Below are 23,863 nucleotides of genomic sequence, written 5' to 3' on the forward strand. Positions count from 1 at the left end.
CACCCAATAAAGTTCAATTTTTTTTCATCTATGCTATACAATGTATTAGTTTAACTTTTATAATCTAAAAAAATTAATCATAAAATTTAAAAAATATCACTTAACCTACTACAAGTACTAACAAGTGCCACGTAGTGACTTGTAATTACCGAAAGTTGTAATAGTTTAAGATTATCCGCTAGTTATCTATAACTAGTGCTTATTCTTTTCTACTTCAACCAATCAAATGCAAGTATTTCTACTTTCAAGCCAAAACTTTCGAATGAAATATTTATTAAAGTTTAAAACCAATATAATAACATATGATAAATTTCATATTTGATTTTTCTACCTTAGAGCTACCAATTCTTTTCTAGCATTAATTCAATAATAATTAAAATTCTTCCTATTTCAATTTTTAATTTTTAATTTTAATTTTAATTTTAATGTTTATGTTTGATTTTTAATTTATAAAATCATCAATTTATTTCACTTGGTATTTTGAGTCTTACTGCTCTATTAATATTCTTACTATTATAACTAACAATACTATTATAACTGACAATAAAACATATAGAATAATTTATATTATAATAATAACATTACATTAATATGAAATGTTAATTAGATTAAATACTATTAAATATTATCAGCACAATTATTGCTTTCTAACTATTATATTTTTAACTTTCAACTATTAGAACTTTAGGCAAGTACATGCCACTATGTGGCACTTGTTAAATCAACATAACAACAAAATATCTAGCGGAAAAAAAAAATATGGAGAACCTTCAATAGTATTTGCGTAAGGCAAGTACAATAATGGTTTACAAATAATATTACTATAAGTTAAAACCAAATCATAATTAAAACAAGTATGTTTAAACTATTTTAAAACAACATTTTAAGATGATGATTGCTTAAGCGTGTCCAAACAACAAATTTATAAGAATTCAAGAGTATCACCCAACATCAAATTACAAACATCACCTACTTAAATGAGTTCGCAGCTTGTATAATGGTCAATCCCAAAATAAGTATCGCCCCAAGAAAGGAGAGAAGAGACCATGGCTTGGAGAAATACTCTTCACTCATCTGGTTCATCCATACATTATATCGACTGTGACAATGTTTCCTTGCGTGTTTCCTCAGATCATCCAACACCACACTTGAATCAAATGTGATTTCTCTGGCAATATCATTGAAAATGCGACCTACATATTTGTCACTGCAGATATCGCTATAAATGACTTCAGCTTTTCTCAGCACAGAAACATCTTTTTCTGAATCGATTAAATTCTGCAACATAATAACATACTGCGAAATGACAGTCTCTTCCTTAGACCACGAGCATCTTCGGCACTCTTCATAAGCCATTAAGTTCCGCAGTAATACTTCTGTGCTGTCGTCCACATTTATTTGGTAGAGGCAAATCTTACTTCTCCCAAACCTTCTCTTTTCATAACACAGCTTGCCTTGTTCAAATTTGATACCAGTCTTCACTAATAATTCAGCACGGGGAGTAAACTTGGCATTATCAAGAGAAACTGATAGTTGGGAAGAAAGAGCCCTTGCTGCATTCTTTCTACATCCCAAACGTCTATAGTTTTTATTGATTTTAAGAGCATGAGAAGGTGATTGCTGATTTGAAGATGTCAAAAGATGTGTAATCACCATTCTGTGCAGATCTAGAAGATGGCGTGGTTTATTCTTTATATGCTCCTCAAGATTTGATTCATGATTTTTGTCAGATACTGCTGAGAAAGAGAATGGATAGCCTTGAAACAGACGGGATGCATTCAGCAGTTTAATTAATTGATCTTTTGCAATTTTCTCCGTTTCATAAACCGCCAGGAGCGCAGTTTCCAAAATAAAGAAGGGAATCTGATTTTCCAGCTTCATAAAATCATATTCTATATTCCGGTACACCGTATTGTGTTGCTTATAATCTCCAAATATTAGGCTCACGTACTCATCACTTTGAATCCTGGACCTCAAGAATTCAACAATGAAGCATGCATCCATTGCTAACATCCATGATAATGTTTCTACATCGCAGGCAATTTTCTCTTCGTAGTACTCCCTGGTTTTATCATCTAGCTTACTGATCTCTTCTATCAAGGTTATCACATTTTTCTGAGCCCTTCCCAACAATTTATGAACTGTTTCCACTTTGAGTTGATCTATTGGAGATAGTATTATGCCCTTTTTGTGATGGTAAGGTCCTAAAGATACAACCAAAGGATCATATGCTTCCCGCTTAAAGTTCTTTATGGATTCAGGAACCCTATAAATGCAAACACGGGCAGTCTGTGACCGCGGTCTGTCTTGGGTATCATATTCCCTCTTTACCTGATCAACCCATGATGTAGGTGATGCCATGGCGTTTGACTTTTTCTCTTTCCCACAATAATTTTGATCATCCATCTGCATCGAACTGAACAATCATTTGTTAGAGAGAGAAACAAAAGCACACATCTAATATAATTATATCCTCGCAAAGACAAACAAGAGTTTATTTGAAACGATGTATGAAACAGATTTTCTTGTGTATGGAACTGCTACATTTTATATATGCATATAATGATGTCATATGTGTATAGGATCAGATATATGAATTAACATATGTTGTAATTTGGGACAGTAGGAATACTTTTGATGAATAAGAATTACTTTCCTATGTCAAATTGTCATGCAACACAATTATAACGTGTTCCTCATATCAGATATTTTTCATTCCCTTTTGGAAACACATATGTGGCGCATTTAGTAGATGGCACAATCTTCGAAATGGAATCCAAGGACTTTCTTACCCTCCATTAGTCTACGATATAAATTAAAAATATTAGTATTAGATTTATAGAACTTACAACAATTCTTTTTTTGGCGTCCATATGAATTCGACGTAGTGATAAGTGTGAAGATACTTGAAATGTAAAAAGGCGAACACACACAATATGATACAGAGGCTTCTATTGGTTCACCAATTTGGCTGCATCCATATATAAGACGGTAAAGTCATTATTGAATTTGTTTACACACTTAAATAGCTTCGTTCAACAAACCATTTAACACAAACATTTTCAATCACTAATATTTAAAATGAGTATCATGGAATTGAAGAGACACGCTTAGGCATAAGAATGGTTGTTGGGCTTCACAAACCCAACCAACACTTGAAGTCCAACAACAGTGTGATTTCAAAGAGATTCCACTACTTTTCTCCTACTATTATTTCCTTATAACACCTGGAAAAGCTCATCATAAAACAAACTTCTCCCATGGAACAACTTTTGCTCCCATGGAACAACTTTTGTACGTCCATCAGCTGGTTCTCTTTGGTGTTGATCTTCCCTACTTGATGTTTTCCTTCTCAAGTGCACTTTGAATGAAATGGAAACACATTTCAATGTGTTTAGTTGACTATAAAAAATACTATTATTTGCAATGTGAATAGCACTCTTACTATCAGAAAATAAAATGGAACCTTGTAGAAGATAATCAAAATCACCAAATAAGTATTGCAACCAATTTATCTCTTTTGGCTTTAGGTGAGAGAAATGTTTTCAACTTTTGTTGAAGAATGTGTAACTACTAATTAGTAGTAGATCTTTTATTTTATTTTTTAATGTTTGTAGCCATATGAGGATTAGTCATTTTAATGATACATTATTTCTAATAAAACACAACACAAAATCATAAGTTCCTTTAAGATACCTTAAGATGCATTTTGACTTTATTTTAATGTTGTTTACCAAGACTACCAATAAATCTACTAACTATTCCCATTGCATTGGAAATATCTAGACACGTGCAAATCATAACATACATAAGGCTTTCTAGAGATGAAGAATATGAATTGCATTTCATTTTATTTTTTCGGTCTTCTGTCTTAAGATACATTGGTAAGAGGAGTGATGATTGTTTTGGAATTTGATATGCTAGACATTTCCAAAACCTTGAGAATATCATGTTCTTCAGATAAATTGATCAATTACCTCTTCCTATCTTGGATAATGATCATAAAAAGTATCTCTCTTACTACCCCCAAGTCCTTCATTGCAAACTTTTGTTTCAGTTTCTAAAGTAGCTTCATTGAAGAGACAATAATAACTAGAATGTATATACATAAAGAAAAATAAGGAAAAACATGTCATTCAATAACTTATTTCCAATACACACATGGATCATACTTATAGCATTTGTATCTATGGGTTCTGGTGTTTCTATTTGATCTTTTATCTCTTCTTCACCTTCATTAACTATATTATCTACTTCTTTCAAGTCATTATCACTATCTTGTAGGAAAGCATTATCCACTCTTATTTCCTTTATATCTTGCAAAACTTCATCCACTTTCACATGTACACTTTCAACAAGTTTATTCAACCTTTTCTTAAAATATTTGTAAGCTTTACTTTGAGAATAATATCCTAAAAATATTCCTTCATCACATCTTGAATCACAACTTCCTATTAAATCATTATAATTCTTAATGAAACAACTACTTCCAAAAATTCTAAAATCTTGAACAGAAGTAGGATGTCCATACCATAACTCATAAGGCATGTACTTAGTTTTTTACCCTTAGTTGTGCACTATTTTAAATATATACTACTATGTGAATTGCTTCTTTTTAATACCAGTTTAAAAATTTAGATTCATCTAACATAGTCCTTGCCATTTCTTTCATTGTTCAGTTCTTTCTCTCAACAACTCCATTTTTTTGAGGTGTTCTAGATACTGCATATTGTCTTTTGATGCCATAATTTTCACAATAACCAAAAAAATTATCAAAAGTGAACTTGCCAACTTTATCTAATCGTAAGAATTTAATCTTCATGTCTAACTCATTTTCATCCATTTTCCTAAAAATCTTAAACTTATTAAATGTCTTTGATTTATGCTTTAAGAAGGTTGCCCATGTCATTCTTGTGTAATCATCTATCAAAAACATGAAATAATTTTCACCATTTAATGATATTGTCCTTGTAAGACCACATGAATTAGTATGTACTAATTGCAGTGGTTTAGAACCAAAATATTATTTTGAACGAAAAGATGCCTTTTCTTGTTTACCATGTTGGTACCCTTCAAAAATAACATTATTTGGCTTACTTATACATGGCATGCCTCTTAATTTCTGATGCTTACTAACTTTTAACAAGTTGTCAAAGATCAAGTTCCCGAGCCTTTTGTGCCATAATCCACTTTCATTCACCTATCCCATAAGATAAACATCTTCATGATTGTTAGAATTTTTCATATCTTTTAAATTGTATACATTCCCTTTAGATCTTTTACCTGATGAAACCAATTGTCCAAATTTTAATTTTATTTGACAACCATGATCATCAAAAACAACTTCATATCCATGATCACAAATTTTACTAACACTTAGAAGATTCTACTTTAATCCATCAACATAATACACATCATGAATGGACACTTTGTCACTAAGAATCAAAGAACCCAAACCTTTATTTTGCCTTGAAGAATCATCACCAAAACTAACATTACCACCTTTGTAGTTAATCAATTTGTTAAACTTTGTTTTATCTCCTATCACATATCTAGAACAACCACTATCAATTATCCAAAAGTTGTTTTCTTCACAACATAGATCCATTTGAACAAATATAGACTTATTAATCTTAGGCCTCCATATCTTAGTCACTTTAGTATCAAATTCTTTATCAACTTGTAGACTAGCATAAGATTGATCATTCTGAAATGACTTAGTTTTGAAATTACTCATAATATGACCAAAGAGATTGTATTTGTAACATCTCATACCATTCATTTTAGGAAAGGGATAAACAAAAGGAAACTTCGAATACCTCCTCAATATGTATTTACAATTACTTATTCTATGTCTACATTGATGGCATGTGAAGCAATACTTGTCAAAGAAAGAATTGAACATATTTGTGTATCTTTTACCCATGAATGAAGTGCTTGATATAACCTAATTTTTATCATTATAAATCTAATTAAAATCTGAATTTTTACCTATATTTGAAGTGTTTGTATTCTGATTTGTATCCTTACTTTCAGATTTAAATATCTCAAATAAAGATTTATCTTTCTTATTACTAGAACATTGTCCAAGTTCAAAACCAATTCCTCTTAGATCATTAGTTCTTCTTTGCTTCCTTAAAATATCATCCAAATTAGTGTTCTCATATTTTTCTAACTTTCTTTTATATGATACTACTTCATTCATTAACCTTGTACATTCCTAATCTTTAGAACTTAACTCTTCCATACTGACAAAGATAATTCTCTTTTGTTCCTCAACTTGTAATTTCAATTCTATAACTTTTTGATTTAATTCCTTAATTTCTTTTTCAAAATTCTCTTATTCCTTTAATAATTGATTTTCTTGAACACTTAATTTTTTTTTTAATTCCTTTATATTTTTAAGTGCATAAAGAAATTCACATTCTCAATCACGCTCAACAAGTTCAACATCATCATCACTATCTGATTCTTGACAAGTAGTTTCTATAGCCAAGTAAAAGCACAAACCTGTGTCACCCTTTTGTAAAGGAAAAGGCTAACAAAAGTATGTCTGTTCATCTTCAATGACATAAAATTGGTAGAATTATTTAGAATTTGAAAATGAAGTAAACTAATGAAATGTGTAGAAATGGTTAAAGTTTGATATTGTAATTTTTAATAATTATTTGGAATAAGAAATGATGTATTTTCCTAATTTTTATAGACAATTTTTTAGTTGTTGAAAAATGCTGAAAATTAGGGGTTTAGTCCCACCACAAAACTATATGGAAATAAACTTATTTTCATTTGAACTCAAACTATGTTATAGATAACACATATAGCTAGAAAAAAATAAAAATAAAAATTGACTTTAGACCTATATTTTCACTTTTATAGTGATTTAAATTTCAACTCACCTAAAATTGATAGTTTTCATCTCCCACCACATTTTTCAAAACAAATTTATTATAACAAGAAGAAAAATTATGCATTCTGAAAGAGAAGTCTCTCCTCTAGAATGACATATAATTTTTAAATTTTTTTGATATGATTTACTATTTTTTTTCTCAAAATTGACATCTTTTCTAGTGTTCAAATACATAAGTATAGAATTTTTTAATTACAATATATTATATCTAATTAAAACACTCTAAACTCTATATGGAAATATTCTTGACTTTGAGATCTATAAAATGGTGTTTATATTTTACTAAAATAATATCACAAAAAATAGTAATAGTTATTCAAACGCTAGTTTTGTGAAATAATTTTATTTCTTTAGTAATTGGATACAAACTAGTATAAAACATGCATTTAATAGACATTTCCAATTGGAAAAGTGTAAGGCCATATATAACTTAGCTAGAATTAATTTATCTAGATCATATGTTTGAGAAAAAAATATTTTTCGATAGAAATGCTCAAATTTAGTTGTTTTAATAAGTTAGCCTAAAAGGTGACATAGCTTTGTACTTTTACCCAGCCATGAATAAAGCTTCATTTTCATCACTTTCAAAACTACTATATTCACTACTTCTTAAAGGACTTCTTTTGGTTATAGAATTTCTTTTTACATGATTTCTCTTTCTTGTCAACTACTTCATCATGACTATTATAAGGACATTTAGATGCAAAGTGTCCTATTTTACCACAATTAAAAAATTTGAAAGGAATTTTACCTTTGTATTTACCTACTCCTTTCTTTAATTTCCTTGATAAATTCTCTTCAAGAACATCAAGATCTTCTAAATTCAAAGAGACTTGCCTCACTTTCTTTTCTAGCTTGAATGTTGCTTCTTTTCTTGTGGATTCATGCTTGCAAAACTTTTCCATTTCATAAGCTACAAGTGCTCCATGAATATCTTCCATTCTATACTTGTTAATATCTCTAGTTTTTTCTACAAAACATATCTTAGAATCAAGTTTATCAAGAAGAGATCTCAAAACTTTCTTTACAACATCAATATCATCAATTTTATCACCAAGTCCTCTTATGCTATTTACAGTTTCATATATCTTAAGGAGATAGTCTTCTACCTTTTCATCATTACCCATCTTAAGGTCTTCAAATATTTCTTTCAAATGCTATATCTTGGATTCTTCAACTCTATCATTACCATGATATGTGTTTTTTAATTTGTCCCATACTTCTTTAGAAGAACTGCAATGCATTACCTTAACAAAAACATCTTTAAATAAATTGTTAAATATAGCAAATTTAGCTTTCATATCAATTTCATACTTACTCTTTTCATCAAGATCTATAATTATAGTATTAGGAACTTTATAGCTATTAATAAATGAAGCCCAAATATCAACATTAATAGATAAAAAAATATGTTTCTATCATTACTTCCCAAAAAGGATAATCAGATCCATCAAAAATAGGAACCTTTGAAAAACTATCTCGAGCCATAAAAGATAAGTATTCCATTCAACAAAAATCTACCCAAAGTTGTTAAACTTGATGCAGGGAACCTTTCTTTGATACAACCTATTCAAATACAAACTAGGTACTGATTTTCACTCTTTTGAAGTGAGCCGTGTTAGGAGTCAACCTTGTTAAGGGTTACAAAACACATTGGTAGGTGTGACCCTATTAGAGGATTTAATCACCCTATTAGGAGTGGCCTTGTTAAAGGTCTTTAGAAAATTTAATTAGAAATGACACCTTGTTAGAAGATTTATGAATAGCTATTAAGCCAACTCAATTAAGAGATTTTGATCATTGCTACAATATTTAGAGTGTAACAATGAGATGACTTAATTTTTGATGCAACTAAATTGTTGATAACAGATCTCAATTCTAGCTTGTATACTTGATGCTTCCTAATTGAATGTATCTTTGCAGCTCAACAAGGATATTTCATTTATCCTTCTAATTCACTTCCTCTAAGAATCATCAAATCTTCTAATCACTTCCACTTATGCTTCTCTCAATGCTTCTCTCATTCAATTACTCAACTTGACCTTATATTTATATCTTACACATTGTAAAGTTTTTTTAATAAAAATTACAATACTTAATATTCAACTTCTAAGTTTGCTAGAACCAACCATTGAATCAATTGAACTCAATATGTCAAAACAAGAAAATCCTTCATTAGCTAACCATTCTTGGTAGGCACTAACTCAGAAGCAATTTTTTTGTGTTAACCAAGTGAACTTAGTTAACACCACATATTAAAAAAAGTCCTTTGGTAAAAAAGTGAGCTTGGTTAATTATGGTTCCATCCAACATTTTGTTCATTAACTAAGTGAGCTTGGTTAACACTCAACTTTTGTAAACTTTCCTTTGACAATGTGAATTGGGTAGACACTGTCTTCTGAACTAGGAAAACTCTAAAATGCTCAACATACATAGAAAACTATCTTCATCTCCAATGATATGACATTTTGTGTAACATCAAAGATAATCCACAATTAACTAGTTGTTTCCAACAATCTCCCTCTTTGTCATTGATGGAAACACAACTTGTCATAATACAATAAATCTTTTAGAGAAAGAATAAAGTAAGGAATATATCCTTAGTTTCATTCTAATTCTCATAGATGAGAACTAAACTCCCTCTATCAGTGTGAACTCCCTCTACCTTCCATTTATCCCTCTCTTCCTCTTTGATATCAGACCAAGTTCTTCCTCTTTGACATTGCCAAAAAAAAATTCTTTTGATATGATAGAAAAACTCTCCCTCTTTGACATCTCATGCCAAAGACAATATTTAGTCAATATCAATGTACCTTATGTACTAATTCATTTTCAATGTGCCATTTTCAATACTACATCAACTATTTGATCTTCTTCATGCTTTGGTTGATGCATCCCTAAACTACATTTAGTGTACTTTATATAGGGGAATGATCCCTAATTTACCTCTTAGATACAAAAATGCATCCTTAGGTAATGGCTTAGTGAATATATATGCAATTTTCTCTTTTGGATTCACATATTTCAATCTTACCTTTTTATCTTGTACCAATTCTCTTGAAAATGATCTATTTTATAGAAATGTGCTTGTTTTTGGTATGCATCATAGGATTCTTTGATATATTAATTGCACTAGTGTTATCACAAAAGATAACCATTGGATCCTTGATCTCTATCTTCATGCATGCCAATAGTTTCTTGAACCAAATAGTATTAGAACAATTAACTATTGCTGCCACATATTCTGCCTCTACTATAGACTATAAATACAATTCTACTTCTTTCTTGTCCAAGATACTAGTCTTTTACCAAGAAAGAGTTCTCCTCCACTTGTGCTCTTTTTTTCATCAACACTTCCTACCTAATCAACATTTGTGAATGCCTTCAAATCCAAGTTGCCACCCTTTTTGTACCATAAACCATATTTTTTAGTACATTTTAGATATCTCGTGATTCTGTTGAATTCCATCATGTGATTTTCTTAAGGATTTGTTGAGCCACCATACCAACTACTAATGCAATATCAGGCCTTGTGTGCACTACATACTGCAACTTACCAATCATTGATCTGTATGTGGTTTTATCTACCTCTTTTGAATCATATTTTTGAAAAGCTTATGTCTGGTAGACATAGTTGTTCCAATAAATTTTGAGTCTTCCATCCAAAACTTCACTAGTATCTCCTTGATATGTTTGGATTCAGTAATATAGATACCATCTTTCTTCTACTAGATCTATAACCTAACAAAGAATTTTATCTCTCCAAACATGGACATCCCAAATTCTTTACTCATCTCTACTAAAAATGTCTTGTACAAGTCATCATTTCCTATAAATAAAGTGTCATCTACAAATATTTTTTCCAACACAATGTTCTTTTTTGATCCTTCTTTGATATATAGATTGTTGTTATCATTTTTTCTTTTAAAACCAATCTTTATCAAGTAGTTATGAAATCTTTCATACCAAGATCTAGGAGCTTGCTCAAGATGATACAAAGCTCTGTGATATTGAAAAACCATATCTCTTTTGCTAGGATCTACAAAACCTTCAGGTTGCTCAATGTAGACTTCCTCATCAAGAATGCAGATTTTACATCCATTTGATACACTTTAAATCCTCTATATGTTGCATATGCTAGTAAATTCCTAGCACCCTCCAATTTTGCAAGAGGAGCACAAGTTTCATCATAATGAATACCTTTTTCTTGAGAATAACTTTTAGAAACTAACCTTGCTTTATTTCTTGAAATGTCTCCATCTTCATTTAGCTTATTTTAGAATACCCACTTGTTGGAAACGATTGAAAAGATCATAAGGAAGATTTTTGGAATGATCATATGGAACTGGTAAAGAATATTCTCAATCATTATTTTGTCATTGATGTCAAACTTGCTACTTGCAAGAATGACAATTGCCATAGTGATCCAAATACTATCAAGTGGTTGATTGATAAGAAGGAGGCAATCAATAAGATGTAACTAGAACACCTAGAGAAAGGTTGAAGTTATGATGTTGTAATGAAGTACAAGGATCAGTCAAGCCATTGATGAAATAGTGTACTGATGACATACTCTAAGACATAGAGAAAGGGCACATTGAAACATATCAAAGATGTAAGGTTTTAGCTAAGTCATTTGTAAAGCCCAACTAAGTTCATTAGAGAGAGGGAGCCAAGCAAGCTAGTAGGTGCCGAATAGATTCCTAGCTAAAGTCGAGTAAGTTCAACTTCAAGTGCCGAGTGATATCAAGTGTCGAGTGATACAAAGTTTATCAAGTGTTGAGTGATATCAAGTGCCAAGTAACACAAAGTTTATCAAGTGCCAAGTGATACAATTTTTTTTAGGTGCTGAGCTATCTAGGAAATAGATGCCAAGCATCAAAAAACCAATAGTGTCGAGTAACATAGAGATGCCAAGCATCAGTAAACTAATAATGCTGAGTTGCTACATTATTTTAAAAATTGAAGATTCGCTAGATCTAAGTCGACAAGGTTGTTATCTCAAAATCTGTGAATTAAATGGAAGATAAGAATGATGAGCTGGTGGCACAGAACCCCAAGAACATTTTTGAGGTTACAACTAGAGCCTAGACGAAGTTTCTAAATAAGAACAAGATATGGGGTAGATACATTGTATCCTACCTAATCGATTTGAAACCCTAAAATTGGAGAGGGAGAATTGAGTAGAAAAGGCAAACTAGATTTCTATTTAAGGAGTCATAAGGTCATGAAGCAAAGAGAGAGAGGTGGTCAAGCATGAAAGCATAATTGCTGAAGAAGGTGCTAAGGAAGCACATAAACTTTGTTTGGATAGACGACCACAAGGATGGTTGTATTGGCATGATGAGTAAGAAGACTCAAGGAGATGAAGCTTGAGAGGAAGACAAGCTATCAGAGCTAAAGTGATTAAAGTCAAGCAATAGGACTGAACTGAAGAGTGATCTAAAATTTGCAAAGTATGTTGTAAGTTGTATCACATCAAAAAGCCATTATTGTTACTCTCTAGCAATTGTAACATATAGTTTAAATCCTATGGACTTAGGTTGGTTTAATAGCCATGAGGTAAATCCTTTAACAGGGTGACATTCCAAGTGAATGTTCCAAAGTCCTTTGACCAGGCCCATTACTAACAGTTTGGTGAAATCCTCTAACAAGGTCACATTTAACAGTGTGTTCTAAGCTTTTAATAGGGCAGGCTTTTAATAGGGCATCACTTTAGAAGAGTGAGAATCAAGTAGCATGTTACTGGTGGTTTTTCCCAAATTGAGTTTCCACATAAATCACTGTGTCATGTGTTGATCTTGCATGTTTAATCTTTGCATGTTGATTTACTGTAACTTGCTAATATGGTTGATTTAAGTTTGGATGAATGAAAAGTGTATGGATTCATTAAAAGTAGTTAAAAAAAGGTATTATCAGGGCATTTGGACCTTGGATAACTGATTCACCAACCCCACCCCCCCCCCCCCCCTCTCAGTTATTCTAAAGATTTCTAACAATTGGCATCAGAGCCAAACTGTTGATTCGATTTAAAGGGACTATAAAAAGAAAAGATCAAAATGCCTAAGAGAGAAGTTCCCAAGCTCAACAAAGACAACTTTTTTGCATGGAAAAGTTTGATGAAGCTACATCTTGGATCCATTGGAGATTATGCCCAAAATTCAATTGTTACTGAACATGTTGATCCAACTGGTACTCTTACTATAGAAGATATGAAAAACAAACAAGATTGCTTCTGCACTCAACTATGCTGAATTTGATGATATCAAAAGATGTGACACTACATTCAAAATATAGAAAGCCCTATCAGACATCTATGGAGGAGATCAGAATGTACAAAGAGCAAAAAGAGAAAGCCTCAGAGGAAAGTTTGATGATATGAAAATGGAGGAAAATGAGAATGCTGCTCAGTATGGCGCAAGAATAAAAGAAGTGGTAAGTGCAATAAGATGTTTGAGTGGTCAATTGGATGAAGATATTGTTAATAGTAAGTTCTTAAGAACCTTTCTCCCTATCTATGCTATTAGAGTATCAACAATACAAGAGCTAAGATGTGTACTAGGAAACAATCTAAGTTTTCAAGGTATAGTGGGTAGACTCACTGCATTTGAGTTATCTAACTTTGACAACTACAGACCTGAGAATGTTGAATCTTCTTTCAAGGCCAAGCTATCACTGAAAGATGATGAATAGATGAAATCAAAGAAAGGAAGAAAAATGAAATATGTATCCAGTGACAGTAGCACTAATGAGGAAGATGTGAAAAAATTGGAAACACTGCTAGCTAGAAGATTTCACAGAGGTAAAGGAAAATTCAAAGGTAAGATGCCTATCATTTGTTTCAACTATAATGAAGTAGGGCATATTTTTGCAAGATGTACACAGAAAAAGGATTATAAAGAAGGCAACAAATACAAATTTAGAAGAGATGATGAAAAGAGAGATTACAAAGACAAAGGCAAGAAGTGTTATATTGTTGAAGTAAATTTTGATTATAATGATGATGAAGTTGTTTATGTAGCCATGAAGGACCAATATGATGAAGAAGAGACTACAACATTGGTAACATGTATGAACAAAAATGATAGGTGGATCATAGACAGTGGATGCTCACATCACATGATAGGAGACAAAAGTAAGTTTGTTAACTTTACTCAGTATGATGGAAATAGTCTTAGATTCGGTAATGATGCTCCATGTTAAATAAAAGGAAAAGGTTCCATTAAGCTCACAGAGAAAATTTCATGTGATAATGTATACTATGTTGAAGGATTAAACTACAATTTGTTGAGTGTCTCACAGTTAGGCAATATAGGATGTAAAGTAGAATTTGGAAACAAAACAGCAAAAATCTATGATACTGATGTAAATGGATAGGAAAAGGAGATCAAACAAGAAGTAATCTATTTTACCTTGATATGGATGATGTTTCTTGTTTTGTTGCAAAATTTGATGATGAATGGTTATGGCATAGAAGGCTATGTCATGTCAACTTTGACAATTTGGTCAATATCAATAAAATGAAGAAAGTCAGAGGTTTACCAAAATTGAAGAAGCCTAATAATATCATGTGCAAACAATGTCAGCTAGGAAAGATGACAAAGTCAAGTTTCAAAAGCAAAAACTATACATCTAAAGAAGTACTTGAGCTAGTTCATATTGACTTATGTGGTCCAATGGAATTACAAATCTATAAAGGAGATAAATACATAATGTTGTTTGTTGATGACTATTCCAGGATGATGACTATTATGTTCTTAAAATAAAAATTTGATGCTTTTCAAATGTTTAAGTGGTATGTGGCTAGAGTTGAAAAGGAAATAGGAAAAAGCTTGAAATGCCTGAGATCAAATAGAGGTGGTGAATTCACATCAAATGAATTCAAGATATTTTGTAATGACAAAGGAATCAAAAGACAAACATTAGCTCCTAGAACTCCCCCACAGAATGGAATTGCTGAAAGAAGAAATAGATCTGTGATTGATTTTGCCAGAACATTAATGATGGAAAAGAACATTGCTCTAAAATACTAGAGAGAAGCTGTAAGTGTAGCTGTTCATACACTGAACCGAGTACAAGTCAAGAAAGAAGTCCAAGCTGAAGAACCAAAGAAAATGGATGAGTACAGAACCTTTGTGTATTCTTATGATGGAATGCCTGTTGATGAGGATGATGTCAATAAAATTAAAACTCAACAACAAATTTCAGTTTCAGCCGAGTCACAACCAGTGAATGCCGAGTTGCATTCAGAAGCTGAGTTGCAGAATGAAAGAAATGCACAATTTGATTCCTAAGATAGTACACATGAAATAGATGAAGAACAACCTGACAACTTAGTACATAGTGACCCTGAATTAGAAAGATCAAACATGGAAACAAGGATTGAACCAATATTATCCAAATATGTAAAAAGACATCACCCTACTGAATGGATCATTGGTGACAAAGATGCAAGACCAATGACAAGGAATAGACTAAGACATAAATCATGTCTGATCAGCAAACTTGAACCTAAGAATAGTATATGGTGCATCACAAGATGATGATTGGTATAAAGCTATGGAAGAAGAGATTGATCAAATAAAGAAGAACCAAACTTGGAGTTTGGTTCCCTGACTAGTTGACAAGAATGCGATTGGCACCAAGTGGGTATTCAGAAACAAGATAGATGAGAATGGTGAGATTACTAGAAACAAAGCTAGACTAGTATGCAAGGGTTATGCTCAAGAAGAAGGACTAGACTATGGGGAAACATTCGCCCCTATTTCTAGATTGGAAGGAGTAAGAACTTTACTTGCATATGCTGCATATAAAGATTTTAAAGTCTATCAGATGGATATAAAGTCTGCTTTTTTAAATGGTATACTAGAAGAAGAAGTCTATATTGAACAACCAGAGGGATTTGTTGATGAGAACAATAGGGATATGGTTTGTAAATTACATAAAGCACTCTATGGTTTGAAACAAGCAATCAGAGCATGGTATGAGAGACTTCACAAGTATCTAGTGCAAATAGGATTTGAAAGAACTGATGATAACATCAACATGTACATCAAAGCAGAAGAAGGTAATGCTATTATTGTATTTGAAATCTTTGTGGATGACATAGTGTTTGGAGGAAAAGAAGTGCTTTGCAAAGGCTTTGCTAACAAAATGAAAGATGAATTTGAGATGTCTATGTTTGGTGAGATCAAATTTTTTGTTGGATTGCAAGTACATCAACTAAAACATGGTATATTTGTGACACAATCAAAGTATATCAAAGAAATATTCAAAACATTTGGATTGGAGGAGTCCAAACTAGTCAGCACACCAATGACAACAGGAAATAAGCTATCCAAAAATGATGAATTAGCTAAAGTCAATCAAACAATGTACAGATCCATGATTGGAAAACTACAATATGTTGTACATAGCAGACCAGACATAGCATTAGCAGTTGGAATAGTGGCTAGATTCTCTGCTAATCCTAAAGAAAATCATCTCATAGCAGTAAAAAGAATAATGATGTATCTTAAAGGAATTGATAACTTTGGTCTATACTACAAAAAGAATAGAAAGTTTGAGCTCAATGTATATACAGATGTAGATTGGGGAGGCAACATTGATGATAGAAAAAGCACAAGTGGAGGTGCATTATTTTTAGGCAAAAGGCTAGTTACCTGGACTAGCAAGAAACAAACATGCACATCCCAGTCCACTGCAAAATCAGAATATGTGGTAGTAGCAATCAATTGCACAAACATTGTATGGCTCACACATCTATTGAAAGGAATGAAAGAAGAGGTAACAAAACTTGTGATATTGTATTGTGATAATACAAGTGCTATAAACATATCCAAAAAATCTAGTAATGCATGCAAAAACCAAGCACATTGCAATCAAGTATCACTATGTCAGAGAATTGGTAGAAGACAAACAAGTGAAGTTGGAATACATTCGCACAAATGAACAAATTGCAAATATCTTCACCAAACCATTGCCCAAGGATACTTATGAATATCTAAGAGGCAAGTTGGAGGTAATACCCCTAACTCAAGTAGTATAAAATAACAAGGATGCTGCCCTGCATCAATAGCAATACATCATTGAAATATCAGAAGAATGACGCAGAGGATGATAGCAGGAGTAGAAAATCCAAATCAGTCACAAGCATAGTGACAAAGGGAGAAGAAATCAACAAGACAAAGCTTATATTTTGCATGATAAAGATGCTACATCTTTGGCATTTATGTCAAAGAGGGAGAAATATGCAGAAACCTAATCAATACAAAGAAAAAGGGAGATATATATGAAAGAGGGAGATATATGAATAGTAGTAAGGATGCAATAGCCAAAAAAAGTAGCAGACAACATATACAATCTTGGTGGTAACCAAGTTGATCAATTGATTAGTTTGGTTTTTCCATCAATGCCAAAGAGGGAGATTGTTGGAAATAATTGAAAAGATCATAAGGAAGATTGTTGGAATGATCATATGGAACTAGTAAAGAATGTTCTCAATCATTGTTTTGTCATTGATGTCAAACTTGCTACTTCCAAGAATGAAAATTGCTTTACTGATCCAAATACTATCAAGTGGTGGATTGATAAGAAGGAGGCAATCTATAAGATGTAACTAGAACACCTAGAGAAAGGTTGAAGTTATGATGTTGTAATGAAGTACAGAGATTAGTCAAGCCATTAATGAAATAGTGTACTGATAACATACTCTAAGACACAAAGAAATGGCACACTGAAACATATCAAAGATGTAAGGTTTTAGCTAAGTCATTTGTAAAGCCCAACTAAGTTCATTAGAGAGAGGGAGCCAAGCAAGCTAGTAGGTGCCGAATAGATTCCTAGCTAAAGTTGAGTAAGTTCAACTTCAAGTGTCGAGTGATATCAAGTGCCGAGTGATACAAAGTTTATCAAGTGTCGAGTGATATCAAGTGCCGAGTAACATAGAATTTATCAGGTGCTGAGTGATATAATTTTGTTTAGGTGCTGAGCTATCTAGGAAACAGATGTCGAGCATCAAAAAACCAATAGTTTTGAGTAACACAGAGATGTTGAGCATCAGTAAACAAATAATGTCAAGTTGCTGTATTGTTTCAAAAATCAAAGATTCGCTAGATCTAAGCCGACAAGGTTGTTATCTAAAAATTTGTGAATTAAATGGAAGATAAGAATGATGAGCTGGTGGCACATAACACCATGTAGAACATTTTTGAGGTTACAACTGGAGCCTAGAAAAAGTTTCTAGATAAGAATAAGATATGGGGTAGATACATTGTATCCTACCTAATCCATTTGAAACCCTAAAATTGGAGAGGGAGAATTGAGTGAAAAAGGAAAACCAAATTTCTATTTAAGGAGTCATAAGGTCATGAAGAAAAGAGAGAGAGGTGGTCAAGCATGAAAGCATAATTGCTAAATAAGGTGCTAAGGAAGCATAGAAACTCTGTTTGGATAGATGACCACAAGTATGATTGCATTGGCATGATGTGTAAGAAGACTCAATGAGACAAAGCTTGAGAGGAAGACAAGCTGTTAGAGCTGAAGTGATTAAAGCCAAGCAATAGGACTGAACTGAAGAGTGATCTAAAATCTACAAAGTATGTTGTAAGTTGTATCAAATCAAAAATCCATTATTTTTACTCTCTAGCAATTGTAACAGATAGTTTAAATCCTATGGACTTAGGTTGGTTTAATAGCCATGAGGTAAACCCTTTAACAGGGTGACACTCCAAGTGAATGTTCCAAAGTCCTTTGACCAGGCCCATTCCTAACAGTTTGGTGAAATCCTCTAACAAGGTCACATTTAATAGTGTGTTGTAAGCCTTTAACATGGCAAGCTTTTAATAGGGCATCACTTTAGAAGAGTGAGAATCAAGTAGCATGTTACTGGTGGTTTTTCCCAAATTGGGTTTCCACGTAAATAACTGTGTCATGTGTTGATCTTGCATATTTTATCTCTGCATGTTGATTTACTTTAACTTGCTAATATGGTTGATTTAAGTTTGGATGAATGAAAAGTGTATGGATTCATATAAAGTAGTTAAAAAAAGGTATTATCAGGGCATTTGGACCTTGGATAACTGATTCACACCCCCCCCTGCCCTCTCTTAGTTATTCTAAAGAATTCTAACACCACTTTGTGTCAATTACATTTTTATCCTTAGGTCTAGGAACAAGATTCCATGTCTTATTCTTCTCAATCTATTATTTCTTCATTCATAGCTTCAATCCAACTTTCATTATCCAAAGAATCTTTAACACTTCTAGGTTCAAATTCAACAAGCAGACATGTACCTTTTAATTTGTTTCTTATCATTATTCTACTTTGACTTGTCTCCAATGATCTGATTAGGTCCATGATGATTTCTGACATATCTTGCTAACATAGGTACTTTGGATTTTAAACATGTTCCATTAACCTCTTCATGATCTTCTATGTTAAGCTTGGGTCCCATTGTGTATGACTTCGGTCCTTCTGATACAATTTGCTCAAGCAATATCTCAATGGTGTTTAACTATGACTTGGGTCCTTCAGACTGTGACTTGGGTTGCACTGGATGCAAATCGGTAGCTTTTGTAGATTTTGGGGACTTAGGAGGTAAAGCCTCTTGATTTCTAAATAGATTTGGTACAATATTAGGCTCATAATAAATAAACTTTCTATAATCCTCAGGTTCTTTGTTGCTTTCCTCTTCACTCTTTTTTGCAAATTCATCATTTCTTGCATTTGCACTTTCTATGATTTTATGAGTAGTTAGATTCAAACATTTGTATGCTTTACTTCTATAGGAGTATCCTAGGAATATTCTTTCATCACCTTTGGCATGAAATTTACCTTTCCTATATTCCTTCAAGATATAACATTTGCTACCAAATACTTTCAAGTAACTTACATTGGGTTTGTAGACATACCATATTTCATAACAAGTTTGATTTGAGTCTTTCTTCAACTATACTCTATTTAGGGTATCCACTATAGTATTTGATTGCAAAAATCATCAAGATTCTTACACAATCCATGATTGATATGTTCCTTATTTCAGCTATACCATTCTGTTGAGGTGTAACATGGGTTGACACTTGTCTTTTCATTCCTTTTTCAATATAGAATTCATTAAAGTCATTGGAAATGAGTTCACCACCTCTATCTAATCTCAGAGGCTTTAGCTTCTTTCCAGTTACTTTATTTACTCTTGCCAGATAGCACTTAAACTTTTGAAAAGCTTTATATTTTTCTTTTAGGTACACTACAATCATCATTCTAAAATAATCATCAACAAATAGAATAAAATACTTATCTCCATTGTAGCTCTCTATTCCAACAGGTCCACATAAGTCTGTATGTACTAGCTCCAAGATTTCTTCTAAATGATAGTCTTTACTTTTGAAACTTGTCTTGCCCATTTTACCAATTTGACAATTTTTCAATAGACCCATGTCCGGTTTCCTCAAACTAGGAATACCTCTTACTCTTCTATTTTTTATTATATTGATAAGATTATCAAAGTTAACATGACACAACCTTTTATGCCATAACCAACTTTCTTCTGCTTGAGCAATAAAATATAAACTTTCATTGAGATCTAGGTAGAATAGGTTACCTTTTATTTATTTTCTAGACCCAATCGGATTTCCTTTTCCATCCACTAGTTTGGCCTTCCCATTCATGAATTTTACCTTGAATCCAATATTATTCAACTATTCCATACTTAGTAGATTATTCTAAAGTCCTTCAACCCAGTAATAATTGTCACATCTAAGTTCATTGGTTAGTGAAGTACAACCATTTCCCTTTATGCAACAAGGTTCATCATTTCCAAATCTCACACCACCACCATCATAATGTTCCATGCGTTCAAATTTAGTTTTATCACCATTTATATTATGTGAGAAGTCACTATCAATAATCCATGTATCATTTTTGCTAACATGAGAGATAAGTTCCATTTTATCTCCATCATCATATTCACCTTTTATAGCAATGTAAACCATTTCATCATCTTCACTACTATCTGAATCTTTAGAAATAAAACAAGATTTCTTACATTTGTCCTTGTAGTCCTTGAAGTTCTTAAAATACTGGTTGCCTTTGAACTTTTTATGCTTCTTTTCATCTTTGTCTTCCCTATTTGGGTACCTTGCAACAATGTGTCCAACTTCTTCACAAGTAAAATAGATTAGAAGAATCTTACCTTTATACTTTCCTTTTCCTTTGGGATACCTTCTTACAAGAAATGCTTCAATGGCTTCAAGATCACTGTCAAAACTATCTTCCTCTTCACTTTTAGATTGTTTTCTTTTAGACCTCTTAGCTTTCTTCTTGAGTGACACGTTATCTTCAAATACAGACTCAAGATTGCTAGAACTAGGAGTATAATTAGCATAGTTGTCTAGTTCAAATGTTGTCAATCTTCCAACTAGAGTATCTAAAGTTATCATATAATTTGGATTACATCTTATCTCTTGAATAGAAGACACTCTGATTGCATAGATAGGAAGAAGGGTTCTGAGTACCTTGCTTACCATTTTTATATCATCAATTATTCCACCAGAGGCTTTGATAGCATTGACACTAGCTTTGATTATTTCAACATATTTTATAGTATTTTCATCCTCTCTCATTTTCATCTAATCAAATTATCCTCTAAGACTTTTACCTTTGGCTCTCCTTACAGTTTCATCTCCTCCATAGACATCCTTCAGTTTGGTCTACATTTTATGAGCAGTAGCACAATATTTGACTTCATCAAATCCAGCATAGTTGAGAGATGAAGAAATATCAATGATCATGACATTATGACTCTTCTTAACTCCAATATCTTCAACAATCATAGTTCTAGCAAGAGAGTTGTATTTGTTGTCAAGATTCTTAGCCTTGTATCTCCAATGGTTTCCAAGTGTAGCCTCATGAGTTCTTGCCATGCATTGAAGTTATCTTTGTTCAACTTTGGAATCTCCCCTCTACAAGACATCATGATCTTTAGTGCATGTCCTTGAAACCTTTTCTACAAGCACCAAAATCTCTGATATCAATTGTTAGAAATATAAGAGGAGTAACTAAGAGGGGAGGGGTGAATCAGTTACTACAAAAACATATCCCATATCCATTAGATGTCATTAAAAATCAATACTCCGTATAAATTGAATTTTGTTATAACTTGGCAAATATACATGCACTTGATTTACACTAAAATAACTCAGCAACTGCTTTGCATGAAATCTATAAGATATTATCTGTTACTTATCTTACTTAACTTAGTTGCACACATATAAAATAAATGGCATGAACACAATTGACACCAAGATTTAACATGGAAACCCAATTTGGGAAAAACCACTAGGTAATGATTTTGACTCTTCTGAAGTGAGTCCTATTAGGAGCCAACCCTATTAAAGGTTACAAAACACATTGTTAGGTGTGACCTTGTTATAGAATTTAATCACCCTATTAGGAGTGGCCTTGTTAGAGGTCTTTAGATAATTCAATTAGAAATGCCACCTTGTTAGAGGATTTACAAATAGCTATTAAGCCAACTTGGTTAAGAGATTTTGATCACTGCTAGAATGGTTAGAGAGTAATAGTGAGATGACCTGATTTCTGATGCAACTAAATTTCTAACTATAGATCTCAATTCTAGCTTGTATACTTGATCCTTCCTGATCAAATGTATCTTTGTAGCTCAACAAGGATATTTTGCTTATCCTTCTAATTTACTTCCTCTAAGCATCATCAAATCTTCTAATCACTTCCTCTTATGCTTCTCTCATTAAGTTACTCAACTTGACCTTATATTTATATCTTACACATTGTTAGGTTGGCTTGAATACAAATTAGAATACTTAATATTCAACTTCTTAGTTGGCTAGAACCAACCATTAAATCAATTGAACTCAATATGACAAAATAAGAAAATCCTTTGTTATTTGACCATGTTTAGTAGACATTAACTCATAATTAATTTTTTTGTGTTAACCAAGTGAACTAGGTTAACACTGCATATTCACAAAGTTCCTTTGGTAACCAAGAGAGCTTGGTTAACACTAGTTCTATCCAACATTTTCTTCATTAACCAAGTGAGCTCTATTAACACTCAATTTCTACAAACTTTCCTTTGACAATTGAGTGAATTTGGTAGACACTGTCTTTTGGACTAGGAAAACTTTGAAAGGCTCGATAAACATAGGAATTATCTTCATTGCTTGAGTGAGCTTAGCATACATTGACTGGTAATGATATGAAATTTTATGTAATATCAAGGATAATACACAATTAACCAATTTTGTCCAACAACCTTAACTTACTAGGTCACTATCGTACATCAAAATAATTTTGCATAAATGTAAGCATGAAAAACCACAAAATAATTCACAGAATTTGATACAAATATTTTACATGGAAACCCAATTTGAGAAAAAAAAAAAAACCAATAACATGCTACCAATTTTCACTATTTTGAAGTGATATCCTTTTAAAGGCCAACCCTATTAAAGGTTACAATGCACACTATTAAATGTAACATGGTTAAAGGATTTCAATCACCCTATTAGGAGTGATCCTTGTTAGAGGACTTTAGAACATTTCGTTAGAATGTTACCCAGTTAAATGATTTACAAATGACTTTTAGATAAACCTTAATCCAAATAATTTATCTAGACTGATGCAATGATTAGAACATAGCAATAAGACTTCTCCTGATAACATAACACAACTCACTTGTAGATTATAGATCTTTGGTTCAATCCTCCATTCTACTTGGCATTCATAATATTCACCTATGTTTTCTTGTTCACCCTTCAAGCCTTCAAGTCCTTCAGCTTTCTTTCTTAGTATGCTAATTACAGATTCATCCCTTCAACCACCATAAGAAGCAACACTTTTATCTCCTCAACATCACTCATTACTTCTGGCTTGGTATCCTCTTATAAAGATAATTATGATCTTTTTCCACTTAA

The 23,863-nt window shown here is 32.3% G+C and overlaps 1 protein-coding gene across 1 annotated transcript in view; it reads right to left on the bottom strand.

Moving 5' to 3' along the window:
- Nucleotides 1–859: 859 nt before the first annotated feature.
- The window catches only part of LOC149560819 (putative UPF0481 protein At3g02645), a 103,208-nt gene continuing 80,204 nt past the window's right edge, over nucleotides 860–23,863 (bottom strand). Inside the window, exon 3 of the mRNA XM_089823674.1 lies at nucleotides 860–2,416. Within this exon, the coding sequence (XP_089679800.1) occupies nucleotides 970–2,412 (1,443 nt within the window). The 5' untranslated portion in view covers nucleotides 2,413–2,416 and the 3' untranslated portion in view covers nucleotides 860–969. The remainder of the gene's footprint in view (nucleotides 2,417–23,863) is intronic.

The sequence above is a fragment of the Cupressus sempervirens genome, chromosome 4, assembly GCF_028749045.1.
Source record: "Cupressus sempervirens isolate cs-2001-9-10 chromosome 4, ASM2874904v1, whole genome shotgun sequence".
NCBI lineage: Eukaryota > Viridiplantae > Streptophyta > Pinopsida > Cupressales > Cupressaceae > Cupressus > Cupressus sempervirens.